Here is a 16178-nt window from a genome sequence, read left to right on the forward strand (position 1 = left end):
AAATCGTCATCAGAAAATGTGGACCAATACGCAGCAGGTACGTGAATGCTCATCTTGATTTTTAATTCATCTCAAAAATGAACATACAAAATAACAAAACACAAAAAACGAACACTCGACAAATAAACAGTCTGGTAAGGCACAAGGCTATACACAGAATAATCACCCACAAATAACACATACAAACACACCCTAATATATGGGACTCTCAATCAAAGGCAGATAGACAACACCTGCCTTCAACTGAGAGTCCCAACCCCAATCAACCAAACATAGAAACACACACACTAGACTAACCCTAGAATTAACTAAACATAAACCAAAACCCGGAAATACTAAATCAAACACCCTTACACAAACACAACACCCCGAACCACATAAAACAAATACCCCCTGCCACGCCCTGACCAAACTACAAAACAATTAACCTTATATACTGGCCAGGACGTGACAAGTATTAACTATGAGCTGAGCTCCCTAGATACAGTACAGTATTAACCATGAGCTGAGCTCTCTAGATACAGTACAGTATTAACTATGAGCTGAGCTCCCTAGATACAGTACAGTATTAACTATGAGCTGAGCTCTCTAGATTCAGTACAGTATTAACTATGAGCTGAGCTCCCTAGATACAGTACAGTATTAACCATGAGCTGAGCTCCCTAGATACAGTACAGTATTAACTATGAGCTGAGCTCTCTAGATACAGTACAGTATTAACTATGAGCTGAGCTCCCTAGATACAGTACAGTATTAACTATGAGCTGAGCTCTCTAGATACAGTACAGTATTAACTATGAGCTGAGCTCCCTAGATACAGAACAGTATTAACTATGAGCTGAGCTCCCTAGATACAGAACAGTATTAACTATGAGCTGAGCTCCCTAGAAACAGTACAGTATGTCTTCAATAAACATGGGGATGTCATCATTTACTGAACCCCTGGCCAACAGGAAGAGGAGAGGATGAGTATTTTTTTATTTATTTTTATTTCACCTTTATTTAACCAGGTAGGCTAGTTGAGAACAAGTTCTCATTTACAACTGCAACCTGGCCAAGATAAAGCAAAGCAGTGCGACAAAAACAACAACACAGAGTTACACATGGAATAAACAAGTGTACAGTCAATAACACAATAGAAAAAAATTAAGTCTATATACAGTGTGTACAAATGGTGTGAGGAGGTAAGGCAGTAAATAGGCCATAGTAGCGAAGTAATTACAATTTAGCAGATTAACACTGGAGTGATAAATGAGCAGATGATGATGTGCAAGTAGAGATACTGGTGCGCAAAAGAGCAGAAAAGTAAATAAAACAATATGGGGATGAGGTACAGTAGATACATACAGTATGAGGACACCAAGGTTCGGACCTCAGAAAACAAATATTTTGGGGAACTCAGTCGGGTCTCAACTTACTGTTGAGAGTTAGAATAGTAGAATACACAAGGTTCCATTTTAAAACTTGGTTGTGCATCAGCAGCTTTCCTCTTGTTATATGTCACTCACTGACAGTCACTCAATTAGCCCGTGTCAGTTAAAGGTAGACTCAGTGATATGATGTAGAAGCAGAAAGTAAACAGAATACTGGGTCAATTTCTGCAACAACTGAGAGTGTTGAAGCTTGAGGCTCAACTTCTCAGCTGTTTTGGTCCGTTGGCTACCACGCTGTGAACAGTGTGAAGCGAATCAGTGCAAATGTGCAGATACTGTGGTGTCTTGCATCTCGCTCATCTCAATATCTGCAGTGCTGCTCGTGGCAATGTCATTTCTCTGAGTCTACCTTTATTAGATTGGTAAATTAGTCTAGTTAGTCTAGCCAGCTATCTAAACTTGTAGTAATCGTGGCCGAATTACCGACCGGGCACGTGCCCAGGGGCACTGACCTCTAGGGGGCCCACGTTGATTTTGTTAGTCACTCTCATTCAGATATCATATTAACATGACATAATGGCAAAATGTGTAGAATTGCAAGAAATTAGCTTTAAAACTGCAAAAAAATTGTCCCCAACCAATGGCAAATTCTGTAAAATTGCAGGAAATTTGCTGTAAAACTGCAACAAAAAAAGGTTCTGTAAAGCAAACTTATTTGTTTAACTTTTGTTGAAGGGTTACTTCGGGATTTTGGCAATGAGGTGCTTTATCTACTTCCCCAGAGTCAGATGAACTCATGGATACCAGTTTACGCCTCCAGTATGAATCCAGTATGAAGGAAGTTAGAGGTAGTTTTGCCAGCCCACAGTGGAGGTGTCATAATACCCATAAAACCTAGCGGTCAAACAGGGAAATGGTTCCAATCATTAGCAGCTAATTAGCATTTCATTTATTGGGAGTTTATAAAGGCGAATATATTGATAAGTCACCTTGTCAGGGAAAGATTTACAAGGTAATCAAACTGTCACACCAGGGTAAGCCTACATGTAACAGACATTATTTTAACTGTCTCTAAAATCCCCTATGGGAATGGTGGAAAAACGATTGGAACCATTTCCCTGTTTGACCGTTAGGTTTAATGGGTATTATGACTCATACTGTGGTACTCTATGCTAACAAGCATTAGTGCAATGACTGGAAGTCTATGGTATCTACTAGCATGCTAGCAGTTACCATAGACTCCCAACCATTGCGCTAACGCTAGTTAGCAAACTTCCTTCAAGCTGCACTCAGAAACAAAAATATGATATAAGTTCATCTGACTCCATTTAATGAAATATAATTTCTGCTAACAGATCAGATCCCGTATTAAATTATATTTTTTTGTTAATGTGTAGCGGCTAATTGTATAGCTAATAGGATACAGTGAGGGAAAAAAGTATTTGATCCCCTGCTGATTTTGTACGTTTGACCACTGACAAAGAAATGATCAGTCTATAATTTTAATGGTAGGTTTATTTGAACAGTGAGAGACAGAATAACAACAACAAAATCCAGAAAAACGCATGTCAAAATGTTATAAAATGATTTGCATTTTAATGAGGGAAATAAGTATTTGACCCCTCTGCAAAATATGACTTAGTATTTGGTGGCAAAACCCTTGTTGGCAATCACAGAGGTCAAACGTTTCTTGTAGTTGGCCACCAGGTTTGCACACATCTCAGGAGGGATTTTGTTCCACTCCTCTTTGCAGATCTTCTCCAAGTCATTAAGGTTTCGAGGCTGACGTTTGGCAACTCAAACCTTCAGCTCCCTCCACAGATTTTCTATGGGATTAAGGACTGGAGACTGGCTAGGCCACTCCAGGACCTTAATGGGCTTCTTCTTGAGCCACTCCTTTGTTGCCTTGGCCGTGTGTTTTGGGTCATTGTCATGCTGGAATACCCATCCACGACCCATTTTCAATGCCCTGGCTGAGGGAAGGAGGTTCTCACCCAAGATTTGACGGTACATGGCCCCGTCCATCGTCCCTTTGATGCAGTGAAGTTGTCCTGACCCCTTAGCAGAAAAACACCCCCAAAGCATGTTTCCACCTCTATGTTTGACGGTGGAGATGGTGTCTTGGGGTCATAGGCAGCATTCCTCCTCCTCCAAACACGGCAAGTTGAGTTGATGCCAAAGACCTCCATTTTGGTCTCATCTGACCACAACACTTTCACCCAGTTGTCCTCTGAATCATTCAGATGTTCATTGGCAAACTTCAGACGGGCATGTATATGTGCTTTCTTGAGCAGGGGGACCTTGTGGGCGCTGCAGGATTTCAGTCCTTCATGGTATAGTGTGTTACCAATTATTTTCTTGGTGACTATGGTCCCAGCTGCCTTGAGATCATTGACAAGATCCTCCCGTGTAGTTCTGGGCTGATTCCTCACCGTTCTCATGATCATTGCAACTCCACGAGGTGAGATCTTGCATGGAGCCCCAGGCCGAGGGAGACTGACAGTTCTTTTGTGTTTCTTCCATTTGAGAATAATTGCACCAACTGTTGTCACCTTCTCACCAAGCTGCTTGGCGATGGTCTTGTAGCCCATTCCAGCCTTGTGTAGGTCTACAATCTTGTCCCTGACATCCTTGGAGAGCTCTTTGATCTTGGCCATGGTGGAGAGTTTGGAATCTGATTGATTGATTGCTTCTGTGGACAGGTGTCTTTTACACAGGTAACAAACTGAGATTAGAGATTTAAGAGTGTGCTCCTAATCTCAGCTCGTTACCTGTATAAAAGACACCTGGGAGCCAGAAATCTTTCCGATTGAGAGGGGGTCAAATACTTATTTCCCTCATTAAAATTCAAATAAATGTATAACATTTTTGACATGCGTTTTTCTGGATTTTGTTGTTGTTATTCTGTCTCTCACTGTTCAAATAAACCTACCATTAAAATGATAGACTGATCATTTCTTTGTCAGTGGGCAAACGTACAAAATCAGCAGGGGATCAAATACTTTTTTCCCTCACAGTATGTGTTTGTTACTGAGGTGAATGAAGCGATAATGGCTGGGGTAATTTTTTCTGTTCTCCAAATATAATTGTTCTGTTTTTACCAAGCCCCTCCACCCCACCTCACTAAAACCCATACTGGCTACGAGTTTGTGTGATCTGTGTGTGTGTCAGCGGCATCGCCTCCTGAACAGTGAGAGGCGTCTATACCCCTCCTATCCTTTTGTGGGGCGTAGTCTTCTTCACGGCCACCGCCTGACAGTCTGTGTATAGGCTGGTTTGTACAGTGTGAGAAGAAATGTAAACACGCCACTTTTCATTAAGGCCCTATTCCCTCTCTCCTCTCCTTTGGGGTGCGTGAAAAGAAAGTGATGTCTTTATCCCACATGTTTTTTAATCCCTCATACGCACCATTTAATTAGTGATTGGGGGTTTGTCTTTTGGCAGAGAGCGAGACCACAGAAAGAGAGAGAAAGAGAAGAAGGGAAAGGGAGGAAGAGCAAGAGAGAGAGAGAGAGAGAGAGAGAGAGAGAGAGAGAGAGAGGGAAGGAGGTAGAGAAAGAGGGGGAGAGAGAGAAGGATTAGAGGACTTTTTCAAATGAAGAAGGGATAGTTGTCAGGGCTTACCTAAGCATCGGTGAGAAAAAACTAAGGGATGAGATGAAAGTATGACAAATGATAGGTTGCAACAACAACGTCAAGATATGATGTGGTATACCCCCCAACCCCTCAGCCTCTCCTCTGCCTTCCATCTCTCCCTCTTGCTCCTTAGCTCATCCCTCCTTTCCTCTCCCTCTCTCCCCCTCTCTCTCTCTCTCCCTCTTTCTGTGGCTGGGTCTGACTTTCCCAGAGCAGGGCGGTTGTCTGGTGGAATGTGGCTCTGCTGAGTTTCACATAGGGTCAGGAGAGCCAGCCTCCAGGGAGGGAGCAAGAGAGGGAGAGGGAGTGAGAGCGAGAGTGAGAGCGAGAGAAAGAGAGAGAAGAAGAAGAGAGTGATGGATAAATATAAAATATATAGAGATACTGATGACGAGAGAGAGAGAGAGAGAGAGAGAGAGAGGGGAGGAGAGAGAGAGAGAGAGAGAGAGAGAGAGAGAGAGAGATCAAAAAAGAAGGAGGGAGGGATTAATATACAGAACAGTACTATAATACAGAAAGATATTGATTGTAAAACATGCAGGTATCAGGTATTTAAGACTTTTTAATGCCAATTGGAATTCAATTTAATACCAATTTTGAGGTCTGTGAGCACCACACACCTGCCAATATTCCTCTCCAGAAATGAGCCCATGTTGGTTAAAAGTAGTATTTTTAGGGTTGGCTCTTTCACCAAAGGCTATAGCCTAGCTCATATTAGGCAGGTGTGCTATTTTATCAATAAGTATAATCCTATAGCCTTACCATTGTAGTAGCAAAGTGGCTATGCTATAGATGTCTGAAGCATGGGGTTGCCCATATTAACTGCACCTGTACATAGCTCATCTGTAAATAGCCCATCCAATCTACCTCATCCCCATACTGTATTATTTATTTATTTATCTTGCTCCTTTGCACCCCAGTGTCTCTACTTGCACATTCATCTTCTGCACATCTACCATTCCAGTGTTTAATTGCTATATTGTAATTACTTTGCCACCATGGCCTATTTATTGCCTTACCTCTCTTATCCTACCTCATTTGCACTCACTGTTTATAGATTTTTCTACTGTATTATTGGTTGTATGTTTGTTTTACTCCATGTGTAACTCTGTGTTGTTGTATGTGTCGAACTGCTTTGATTTATCTTGGCCAGGTCGCAGTTACAAATGAGAACTTGTTCTCAACTAGCCTACCTGGTTAAATAAAGGTGAAATAAAAATAAATAAAATAAAAAGGCAACCCCAATGGACTAATCAATAGCTAGATCACAAACTCTGTAATCAGAATTTTGGCTACGATACTAACACCAGCTTAGTGTAATGATGCTCAATACCATACCAATCAACTGCTCAACAGGCAACAACAGAACCTTGTTAAGCTGACTCAGGTGTGCTTGAGCAGGGCTGGATGAAATGCCTGCACACCCAGTGGCCTAGCTCTTCAGATGGAGAGTTGACCACATGTGTTTTATACAGTAACAGTGCTGTGTATTTTACTTCAAGGCATTCTTTCACAGTGGTATGGATGTTAGAGTAGGGCTGGAACAAACGTCTCCACACCCAGTAGCTCTCCTGGAGGTGTTATACTATGACATCAGAACATTAGCCTACAACCAAATAGTCTAATCAAATAATTCCTTCATTCAGTGAATCAGGTATCAAATGGCTATACTTTGAAGCAAGGTAGCTAAGCAGGAGGGCTCTACACTGTCTTTTTCCAGTGCCAAGTAAGACATGAAATAAGTTAGCTATTTCATCTAATATATTCAGGAAATGCATTATGGATATTTTGATTTGCACCATGTCAAAATAGGATCCAGAATAATGTGTTTGGCTCTTTAGAGATGAATTTGCCTTCTATGTTTTGTGTGCTATGCCTGTGCTACATCATTCAGCAGGAAGTGGGAACTCAAAACACATTAGCTAGATTGATAACTGTAAATATGATATTTACTGCTAGATAGCCATGCAATTGATCTAACAGTACAGGCCTATATAGGCTACTTGATGTATTCACTGCTCCATTCTGCTGGAGCATCTCAAATACTAGTTCTGAGAAACTAACCAAAATGTCTCTGACTGACATTGGTTCAATTATTTGATTTCCATTTCAGATAGTTTTTTTTTCTGTTAGGTCAATGTGCACATTGACCTGCAGTTTCTCTTTGGGGCGGCAGGTAGCCTAGTGGTTAGAGCGTTGGGCCAGTAACCGAACGGTTGCTAGATCAAGGTAAAAATCTGTTGTTCTTCCCCTGAACAAGGCACTGTTCCTAGGCTGTCATTGTAACTAAGAATTTGTTCTTAACTGACTTGCAAAGTTAAATAAAAATAAATAAATACAATTCTCTAGAGATAAATCAGATCATGCCCGAACTGTGTGATGTTGTAGGGAGTTGTAGTTTCTCTAGAGATAAATCAGATCCAGCCTGAACTGTGTGATGTTGTAGGGAGTTGTAGTTTCCAACAGGCCAATGTTCTACATAGTTTAGTGCAGAAAACGTGGTAATTACCATAATCCATTGTGTGACTACTTGTCCGGACTGTTTCTTTTACGCCTGCTACATAAGAGACATAAAAATTCATGATCAAGAGGGGAAACATAGAGAGCAGTTGCTTCGAGAGGTATGTCTACCTGAAAATACATGATCTAAGTGATTGATAGTTGGTATTCAGCAGTCATAAAGTATGCCTGATTTACTTTGAACTACTGAAATAGTGATTGTTGTCAGTCAGCATTGGCAGCAGCTCTATAGACATGAGATGATGTCTTGGAATGAAATAATAAAGTCATCAAATAAACAAATGTAATATAGACAACTGAAATATTTTAAAGTAATGTGAATAAATGGTGGTTAATAAGTGATAATGGGCAGTCACTATCTTCATTGGACTTTTATGAATAGTTTTATTCTGTGTTGTTACAGCATTACAACCCACATAGCGCATAACGCATTTAAAGTTAAAAAATAAATATTGAAACCGAAATTTAAAATATTCATAATTTTTTATAATCTAACTGAAACCTTTTCAAACTTAATTTAAGACATTTTAAGACTTATTAAGGCCTTTAAATTAGATAAATGAATTGAATACTTTTTAAGACTCTTTAACGACCCGCGGACACCCTGGCATGGGATACCCATGCTCTCACCCATGAGAAAGGAATGAAAGAGTGACTCAGACAGATGATATAAAAGACAGGAGGCCTGGAAGACCATCTGAAATTAAACCAGTGAGAAATACTGTTTTTTTCGGATTTCAATGGGAAATTTCCCCTATTCTTTTCCTGGGGCTTTAGAAATGACACCAGATGCCTGTTCCCGTTTAAAAAGGGCCATGTTCTCAGTGGGGTCCTGATCTGTCAGAGACACATAGGGACCAGAGAATACCCAGGGGGACAGAGGAATGGACTGACTGGGCTGAGGGCCTGCTGGAGGGGAGGTCCAGAGTCAGACAAGCACTCTCTCTCTCTCTATCTCTCTCTCTCTCGCTCTCTCCAAAAACAGTCTCTTTCCTTTTTGGTTCATCTCTCTCTGTGCTTTCTGCTCTCTATGTATGTATCTCCTCTCCAGCCTGTCTCTACTATGCCTATGGTCAGGGCCTTAGCCTACAACTGGAAGTCTAGACTCTGTAGTATGTGACCTGCCTCTTTTCTCTCTCTCACATCACCTGACCTGTAATGGAATCTAGAAACTATGAGGGGGACAGCACAGTCAATCTAGAGACAAGGTGAGGACAGCACAGTCAATCTAGAAACGAGGAGAGGACAGCACAGTCAATCTAGAAACAAGGAGAGGACAGCACAGTCAACCTAGAAACGAGGAGAGGACAGCACAGTCGATCTAGAAACAAGGAGAGGACAGCACAGTCGATCTAGAAATGAGGAGAGGACAGCACAGTCGATCTAGAAACGAGGAGAGGACAGCACAGTCGATCTAGAAACGAGGAGAGGACAGCACAGTCGATCTAGAAACGAGGAGAGGACAGCACAGTCGATCTAGAAACAAGGAGAGGACAGCACAGTCGATCTAGAAACAAGGAGAGGACAGCACAGTCAATCTAGAAACGAGGAGAGGACAGCACAGTCGATCTTGAAACAAGGAGAGGACAGCACAGTCGATCTAGAAACAAGGAGGACAGTACAGTCGATCTAGAAACAAGGAGAGGACAGTACAGTCAACCTAGAAATGAGGAGAGGACAGCACAGTCGATCTAGAAACAAGGAGAGGACAGTACAGTCGATCTAGAAACAAGGAGAGGACAGAACAGTCGATCTAGAAACAAGGAGAGGACAGCACAGTCAACCTAGAAACGAGGAGAGGACAGCACAGTCGATCTAGAAACGAGGAGAGGACAGCACAGTCGATCTAGAAACAAGGAGAGGACAGCACAGTCGATCTAGAAACGAGGAGAGGACAGCACAGTCGATCTAGAAACAAGGAGAGGACAGCACAGTCAATCTAGAAACGAGGAGAGGACAGCACAGTCAATCTAGAAACAAGGAGAGGACAGCACAGTCGATCTAGAAACAAGGAGGACAGTACAGTCGATCTAGAAACAAGGAGAGGACAGTACAGTCAACCTAGAAATGAGGAGAGGACAGCACAGTCGATCTAGAAACAAGGAGAGGACAGCACAGTCGATCTAGAAACAAGGAGAGGACAGAACAGTCGATCTAGAAACAAGGAGAGGACAGTACAGTCAACCTAGAAACGAGGAGAGGACAGTACAGTCAACCTAGAAACGAGGAGAGGACAGTACAGTCAACCTAGAAACGAGGAGAGGACAGCACAGTCGATCTAGAAACAAGGAGAGGACAGTACAGTCAACCTAGAAACGAGGAGAGGACAGCACAGTCGATCTAGAAACAAGGAGAGGACAGTACAGTCAACCTAGAAACGAGGAGAGGACAGTACAGTCAACCTAGAAACGAGGAGAGGACAGCACAGTCGATCTAGAAACAGGGAGAGGACAGCACAGTCGATCTAGAAACAAGGAGAGGACAGTACAGTCAACCTAGAAACGAGGAGAGGACAGCACAGTCAACCTAGAAACGAGGAGAGGACAGCACAGTCGATCTAGAAACAAGGAGAGGACAGCACAGTCAACCTAGAAACGAGGAGAGGACAGTACAGTCAACCTAGAAACGAGGAGAGGACAGCACAGTCGATCTAGAAACAAGGAGAGGACAGCACAGTCAACCTAGAAACAAGGAGGACAGTACAGTCGATCTAGAAACAAGGAGAGGACAGTACAGTCAACCTAGAAATGAGGAGAGGACAGCACAGTCGATCTAGAAACAAGGAGAGGACAGCACAGTCGATCTAGAAACAAGGAGAGGACAGAACAGTCGATCTAGAAACAAGGAGAGGACAGCACAGTCAACCTAGAAACAAGGAGAGGACAGCACAGTCGATCTAGAAACAAGGAGAGGACAGCACAGTCGATCTAGAAATAAGGAGGACAGTACAGTCGATCTAGAAACAAGGAGAGGACAGTACAGTCAACCTAGAAACGAGGAGAGGACAGCACAGTCGATCTAGAAACAGGGAGAGGACAGCACAGTCGATCTAGAAACAAGGAGAGGACAGTACAGTCAACCTAGAAACGAGGAGAGGACAGTACAGTCAACCTAGAAACGAGGAGAGGACAGTACAGTCAACCTAGAAACGAGGAGAGGACAGCACAGTCGATCTAGAAACAAGGAGAGGACAGCACAGTCGATCTAGAAACAAGGAGAGGACAGTACAGTCAACCTAGAAACGAGGAGAGGACAGCACAGTCGATCTAGAAACGAGGAGAGGACAGCACTGTCGATCTAGAAACGAGGAGAGGACAGCACAGTCGATCTAGAAACAAGGAGAGGACAGCACAGTCGATCTAGAAATGAGGAGAGGACAGCACAGTCGATCTAGAAACGAGGAGAGGACAGTACAGTCGATCTTGAAACAAGGAGAGGACAGCACAGTCGATCTAGAAACAAGGAGGACAGTACAGTCGATCTAGAAACAAGGAGAGGACAGTACAGTCAACCTAGAAATGAGGAGAGGACAGCACAGTCGATCTAGAAACAAGGAGAGGACAGCACAGTCGATCTAGAAACAAGGAGAGGACAGAACAGTCGATCTAGAAACAAGGAGAGGACAGCACAGTCAACCTAGAAACGAGGAGAGGACAGCACAGTCGATCTAGAAACGAGGAGAGGACAGCACAGTCGATCTAGAAACAAGGAGAGGACAGCACAGTCGATCTAGAAACGAGGAGAGGACAGCACAGTCGATCTAGAAACAAGGAGAGGACAGCACAGTCGATCTAGAAACAAGGAGGACAGTACAGTCGATCTAGAAACAAGGAGAGGACAGTACAGTCAACCTAGAAATGAGGAGAGGACAGCACAGTCGATCTAGAAACAAGGAGAGGACAGCACAGTCGATCTAGAAACAAGGAGAGGACAGAACAGTCGATCTAGAAACAAGGAGAGGACAGTACAGTCAACCTAGAAACGAGGAGAGGACAGTACAGTCAACCTAGAAACGAGGAGAGGACAGTACAGTCAACCTAGAAACGAGGAGAGGACAGCACAGTCGATCTAGAAACAAGGAGAGGACAGTACAGTCAACCTAGAAACGAGGAGAGGACAGCACAGTCGATCTAGAAACAAGGAGAGGACAGTACAGTCAACCTAGAAACGAGGAGAGGACAGTACAGTCAACCTAGAAACGAGGAGAGGACAGCACAGTCGATCTAGAAACAGGGAGAGGACAGCACAGTCGATCTAGAAACAAGGAGAGGACAGTACAGTCAACCTAGAAACGAGGAGAGGACAGTACAGTCAACCTAGAAACGAGGAGAGGACAGTACAGTCAACCTAGAAACGAGGAGAGGACAGCACAGTCGATCTAGAAACAAGGAGAGGACAGCACAGTCAACCTAGAAACAAGGAGGACAGTACAGTCGATCTAGAAACAAGGAGAGGACAGTACAGTCAACCTAGAAATGAGGAGAGGACAGCACAGTCGATCTAGAAACAAGGAGAGGACAGCACAGTCGATCTAGAAACAAGGAGAGGACAGAACAGTCGATCTAGAAACAAGGAGAGGACAGCACAGTCAACCTAGAAACAAGGAGAGGACAGCACAGTCGATCTAGAAACAAGGAGAGGACAGCACAGTCGATCTAGAAACAAGGAGAGGACAGCACAGTCGATCTAGAAATAAGGAGGACAGTACAGTCGATCTAGAAACAAGGAGAGGACAGTACAGTCAACCTAGAAACGAGGAGAGGACAGCACAGTCGATCTAGAAACAGGGAGAGGACAGCACAGTCGATCTAGAAACAAGGAGAGGACAGTACAGTCAACCTAGAAACGAGGAGAGGACAGTACAGTCAACCTAGAAACGAGGAGAGGACAGTACAGTCAACCTAGAAACGAGGAGAGGACAGCACAGTCGATCTAGAAACAAGGAGAGGACAGCACAGTCGATCTAGAAACAAGGAGAGGACAGTACAGTCAACCTAGAAACGAGGAGAGGACAGCACAGTCGATCTAGAAACGAGGAGAGGACAGCACTGTCGATCTAGAAACGAGGAGAGGACAGCACAGTCGATCTAGAAACAAGGAGAGGACAGCACAGTCGATCTAGAAATGAGGAGAGGACAGCACAGTCGATCTAGAAACGAGGAGAGGACAGTACAGTCGATCTAGAAACGAGGAGAGGACAGTACAGTCAATGCAGTTGCTTTCCAGACTAGAGAGGATGGGAGAGGAATGTAGAAAGTGAGGGAACGACGGAGGTAAAGAGGGAGGGCTGTGGCTCTAGTGCTGCAAGCTCATTGGTGCAGCTGGAGAGAGAGCCAAAAGGAGGGATACTTCACTCAGCAGCCTGATAATACCCCTCCAGTCCTCCAGTCTCAGCTGCGCCTTACTGGGGCTTGGCTCACAGAGCTCCATGCTAGCTAGCTACCAATCACTGGGGCTATTGTTAGGGCTGAGAGAGAAAGAGAGAGGGGAAGGGGGGATAGGGGGTAAAAGAGAGAGAGAGGAGGTAGAGCGAGAAGGGTAGAGATGGAGAGAGAGGTTTGGAGGGGTAGAGAGAGAGAGGTAAGGAAGCGAGAGGGAGGTAGAGAGAGAGAGACTAAGAGGTAGAGAGAGAAAGAAAGGGGGAGAGAGAGAGGAAAAGAGAGTTGAGAAGGAGAGGGGGAGAGAGGAAAGGAATGAGAGCAAGCCAAGTTTAAACAGGAGCTGAGGGTTGTGAAAGGATGAGAAACAGGAGGTGAAAACAACAGACCAAAAAAACGACAGATGACCCCCCTCACACACACTGGTCCTCTTGGCTTGACCCTGGCGGAACCCCCTGTAAACTATAGAGTTAATCAAAAGTGTGTTAGGCTGATTGACTGTCTGTCAGGTAGGGGGCCCTGCTCTAAGGGGCCCTGCTCCACACAACCACAAAGCTAGCAGTGTGACCAGCCCCCTTCTCCCAAACCCCTTACTCATTCACACTCTCACTCAGAACACACACACGCATGCACCACGCACACAAACCTCACAACGCCACTTCGTCTGTCTCCTGGAGCCAATAAGGATGTAATCAGTTTTGATCTCAAACTAAGCGCCGTCTACGTCTCGGGATAATGACACATACATTGCCCTGCCAGGGTCCCCAGCTGATGATACGTATTCGACCTGGGCCCACAGTTGTCATCGACCTCAGGCAAGAGGAAGTATTGATATACAGCAACAAGACACTGGACTTCCATCATAGACGTTGATACACACGTAACCACAGATATACGAAGAGCACATCACACTGACACATCACAAACACTGACACAGACACAAAGTCAGATTCCACAGCCACAAAGTCAGATTCCACAGCCACAAAGTCAGATTCCACAGCCACAAAGTCAGATTCCACAGCCACAAAGTCAGATTCCACAGCCACAAAGTCATATTCCACAGCCACAAAGTCATATTCCACAGCCACAAAGTCATATTCCACAGCCACAAAGTCATATTCCACAGCCACAAAGTCATATTCCACAGCCAAAGTCAGATTCCACAGCCACAAAGTCAGATTCCACAGCCACAAAGTCAGATTCCACAGCCACAAAGTCAGATTCCACAGCCACAAAGTCAGATTCCACAGCCACAAAGTCAGATTCCACAGCCACAAAGTCAGATTCTACAGCCACAAAGTCAAAATTGGCTACAGAAATGAGCTTTTTGTTTTTATTTTAATTTGAAGGTTAGGCATAAGGTTAGCAGTGTGGTTAAGGTTAGGGTTCAAATCTAATTTTAAGAAGATACATTGTAGAAATAGGTGAGGTTTAGCCATATTGATGACTTTGTGGCTGTGGATGTCACGGCTGTCGAAAGGATCAGACCAAAGTGCAGCGTGGTTGTAGTTCTACATTTTATTAAATCCGTGAAACTTTGCAAAACATAAATTACTGAATTTACAAAACAACAACCCATGACGCAGAAAGAAACCAACACTACTCAAAATATAATCACCCACAAAACCCAGGAAGAAAAACCCCTACTTAAATATGATCTCCAATCAGAGGTAATGAGGACCAGCTGCCTCCAATTGGAGATCAACCCAAAAAACAACAACATAGAAATAGAAAAACTAGAACTTAAACATAGAAATAGAAAACATAGAAAAACACAAAACACCCCCTGTCACGCCCTGACCTACTCTACCATAGAAAATCACATCTTACTATGGTCAGGACGTGACAGTGAAAGCTAGTGACGACCAGAAAAAGACATGCGTACACACACACTCCTGTACCTCTGTGATGATGAAGAAGTCATCTCCGGGGTCTCCCTGTACCACGATCTTCTCCCCGTCCTCAAACTGGACCGGCTCCAGAGAATCAGCTACAGTCAGACGCTCCCACTTGTCCAGAGACTCTGCAGGGGGACAAGAGGGTCAATAACAGAGACAAACACTAATATTGGGCCATACGAACATATACGCACGCGCACACACACACACATTCCTATGTTGAGAGACAGGCCCTCAATGCATAAGTGTGTACTGTAGTCAGTCAATGGGTTGAGGTTTCATCACACAAAGATCTGACTATTAGATTATCTCTTTAATACACTTTGTGGGAGTGTCCAGTATGATTGGTGCTGAGTGTTAGAATGTAGGTGACTACACTTCAGTATAGCGAATATCCAATTGGCTTATTGACAGAGGGGAAATAGGAAGGCACTGACAGTGCTGATTTCTACTGGTCCCTATGCAGCAGTGTTGAGGAATAAGTGTGTGTGTGAGCGTCCCCGCTGTGCTGGCCACAGTAGATAATGGCTCCTGTTTAAACACTCATATGTAATTGGGGCAGCTCCCCTGCTTCCTACCTCACACTAATCCACTCACTCAGCAAGAGACATTACCTCCCTCCTCACTTCCATCTCCTCCTCCTCTCCCCCCTCCCTCCTCTCCCTCCCATTCCTCCTCCTCTCCCCCTCCCTCCTCTCCCTCCCATTCCTCCTCCTCTCCTCCCTCCCTCCTCCTCTCCCCGTCCCTCTTCCTCCTCTCTCCCTCCCTCCTCTCCTCTCCTCCCTCCCTCCTCTTCCTCTCCCATCTCCTCTCCCCCTCCCTCATCCTCCCTCCTCTCCCCCATTTTCCAAGTAAAGAGACAGGACTAACAGCTACCATTCAAACTGTATGACCACATCAGGGTCTGTATACTGTGTAGCAGTACAGTAGCATTTCAGTAGTAGTCTACACAGGGCTCTGATGGAGGGATTCAACAGAGTGGATATTTCTAGAAGGTGAGGGTATTTTCAGGTCTTGGCTTGAAAAAGGTCTTATACTTGGAAATGCGCTGAATACATTAACGCAACGTTCAGCCATATATAGTATAGTGAACCATCAACGACAACCACATTTACTAAATTTAAATCCAACCCCAATATTATTATCCAATGTGGGTTATGTGAGTTGTGTGGGTGAGCTGCGGCTCCATACCTATCCCAAAACTTAACCCTCAACTTAACCATTCCGAATGAATGCCTAAACTTAACCTTTGAAATTTGACATTTACGGACAAGTGTCTGATTCTGCAGTGGGACTGTGAGAGCTTGTTGTGTGTGCGTTATTAGCATGGGAAACATATTTTAACATTGCCAAAGCAAGTGAAGTAGATAATA

At 44.0% G+C, this 16178-nt stretch overlaps 1 protein-coding gene across 2 annotated transcripts in view; it reads right to left on the minus strand.

Annotated features, from left to right (window-relative positions):
* The window catches only part of LOC106606482 (cAMP-dependent protein kinase type I-beta regulatory subunit), a 236251-nt gene that overhangs the window by 55574 nt on the left and 164499 nt on the right, over positions 1–16178 (minus strand). For both annotated transcript variants that reach the window (XM_045715631.2, XM_045715632.2), the window contains one exon: positions 14809–14930. In XM_045715631.2, coding sequence (XP_045571587.1) covers positions 14809–14930 — 122 coding nt within the window. The remainder of the gene's footprint in view (positions 1–14808; positions 14931–16178) is intronic.

The sequence above is a fragment of the Salmo salar genome, chromosome 03 (assembly GCF_965601325.2).
Source record: "Salmo salar chromosome 03, fSalSal1, whole genome shotgun sequence".
Classification (NCBI taxonomy): Eukaryota; Metazoa; Chordata; class Actinopteri; order Salmoniformes; family Salmonidae; genus Salmo; species Salmo salar.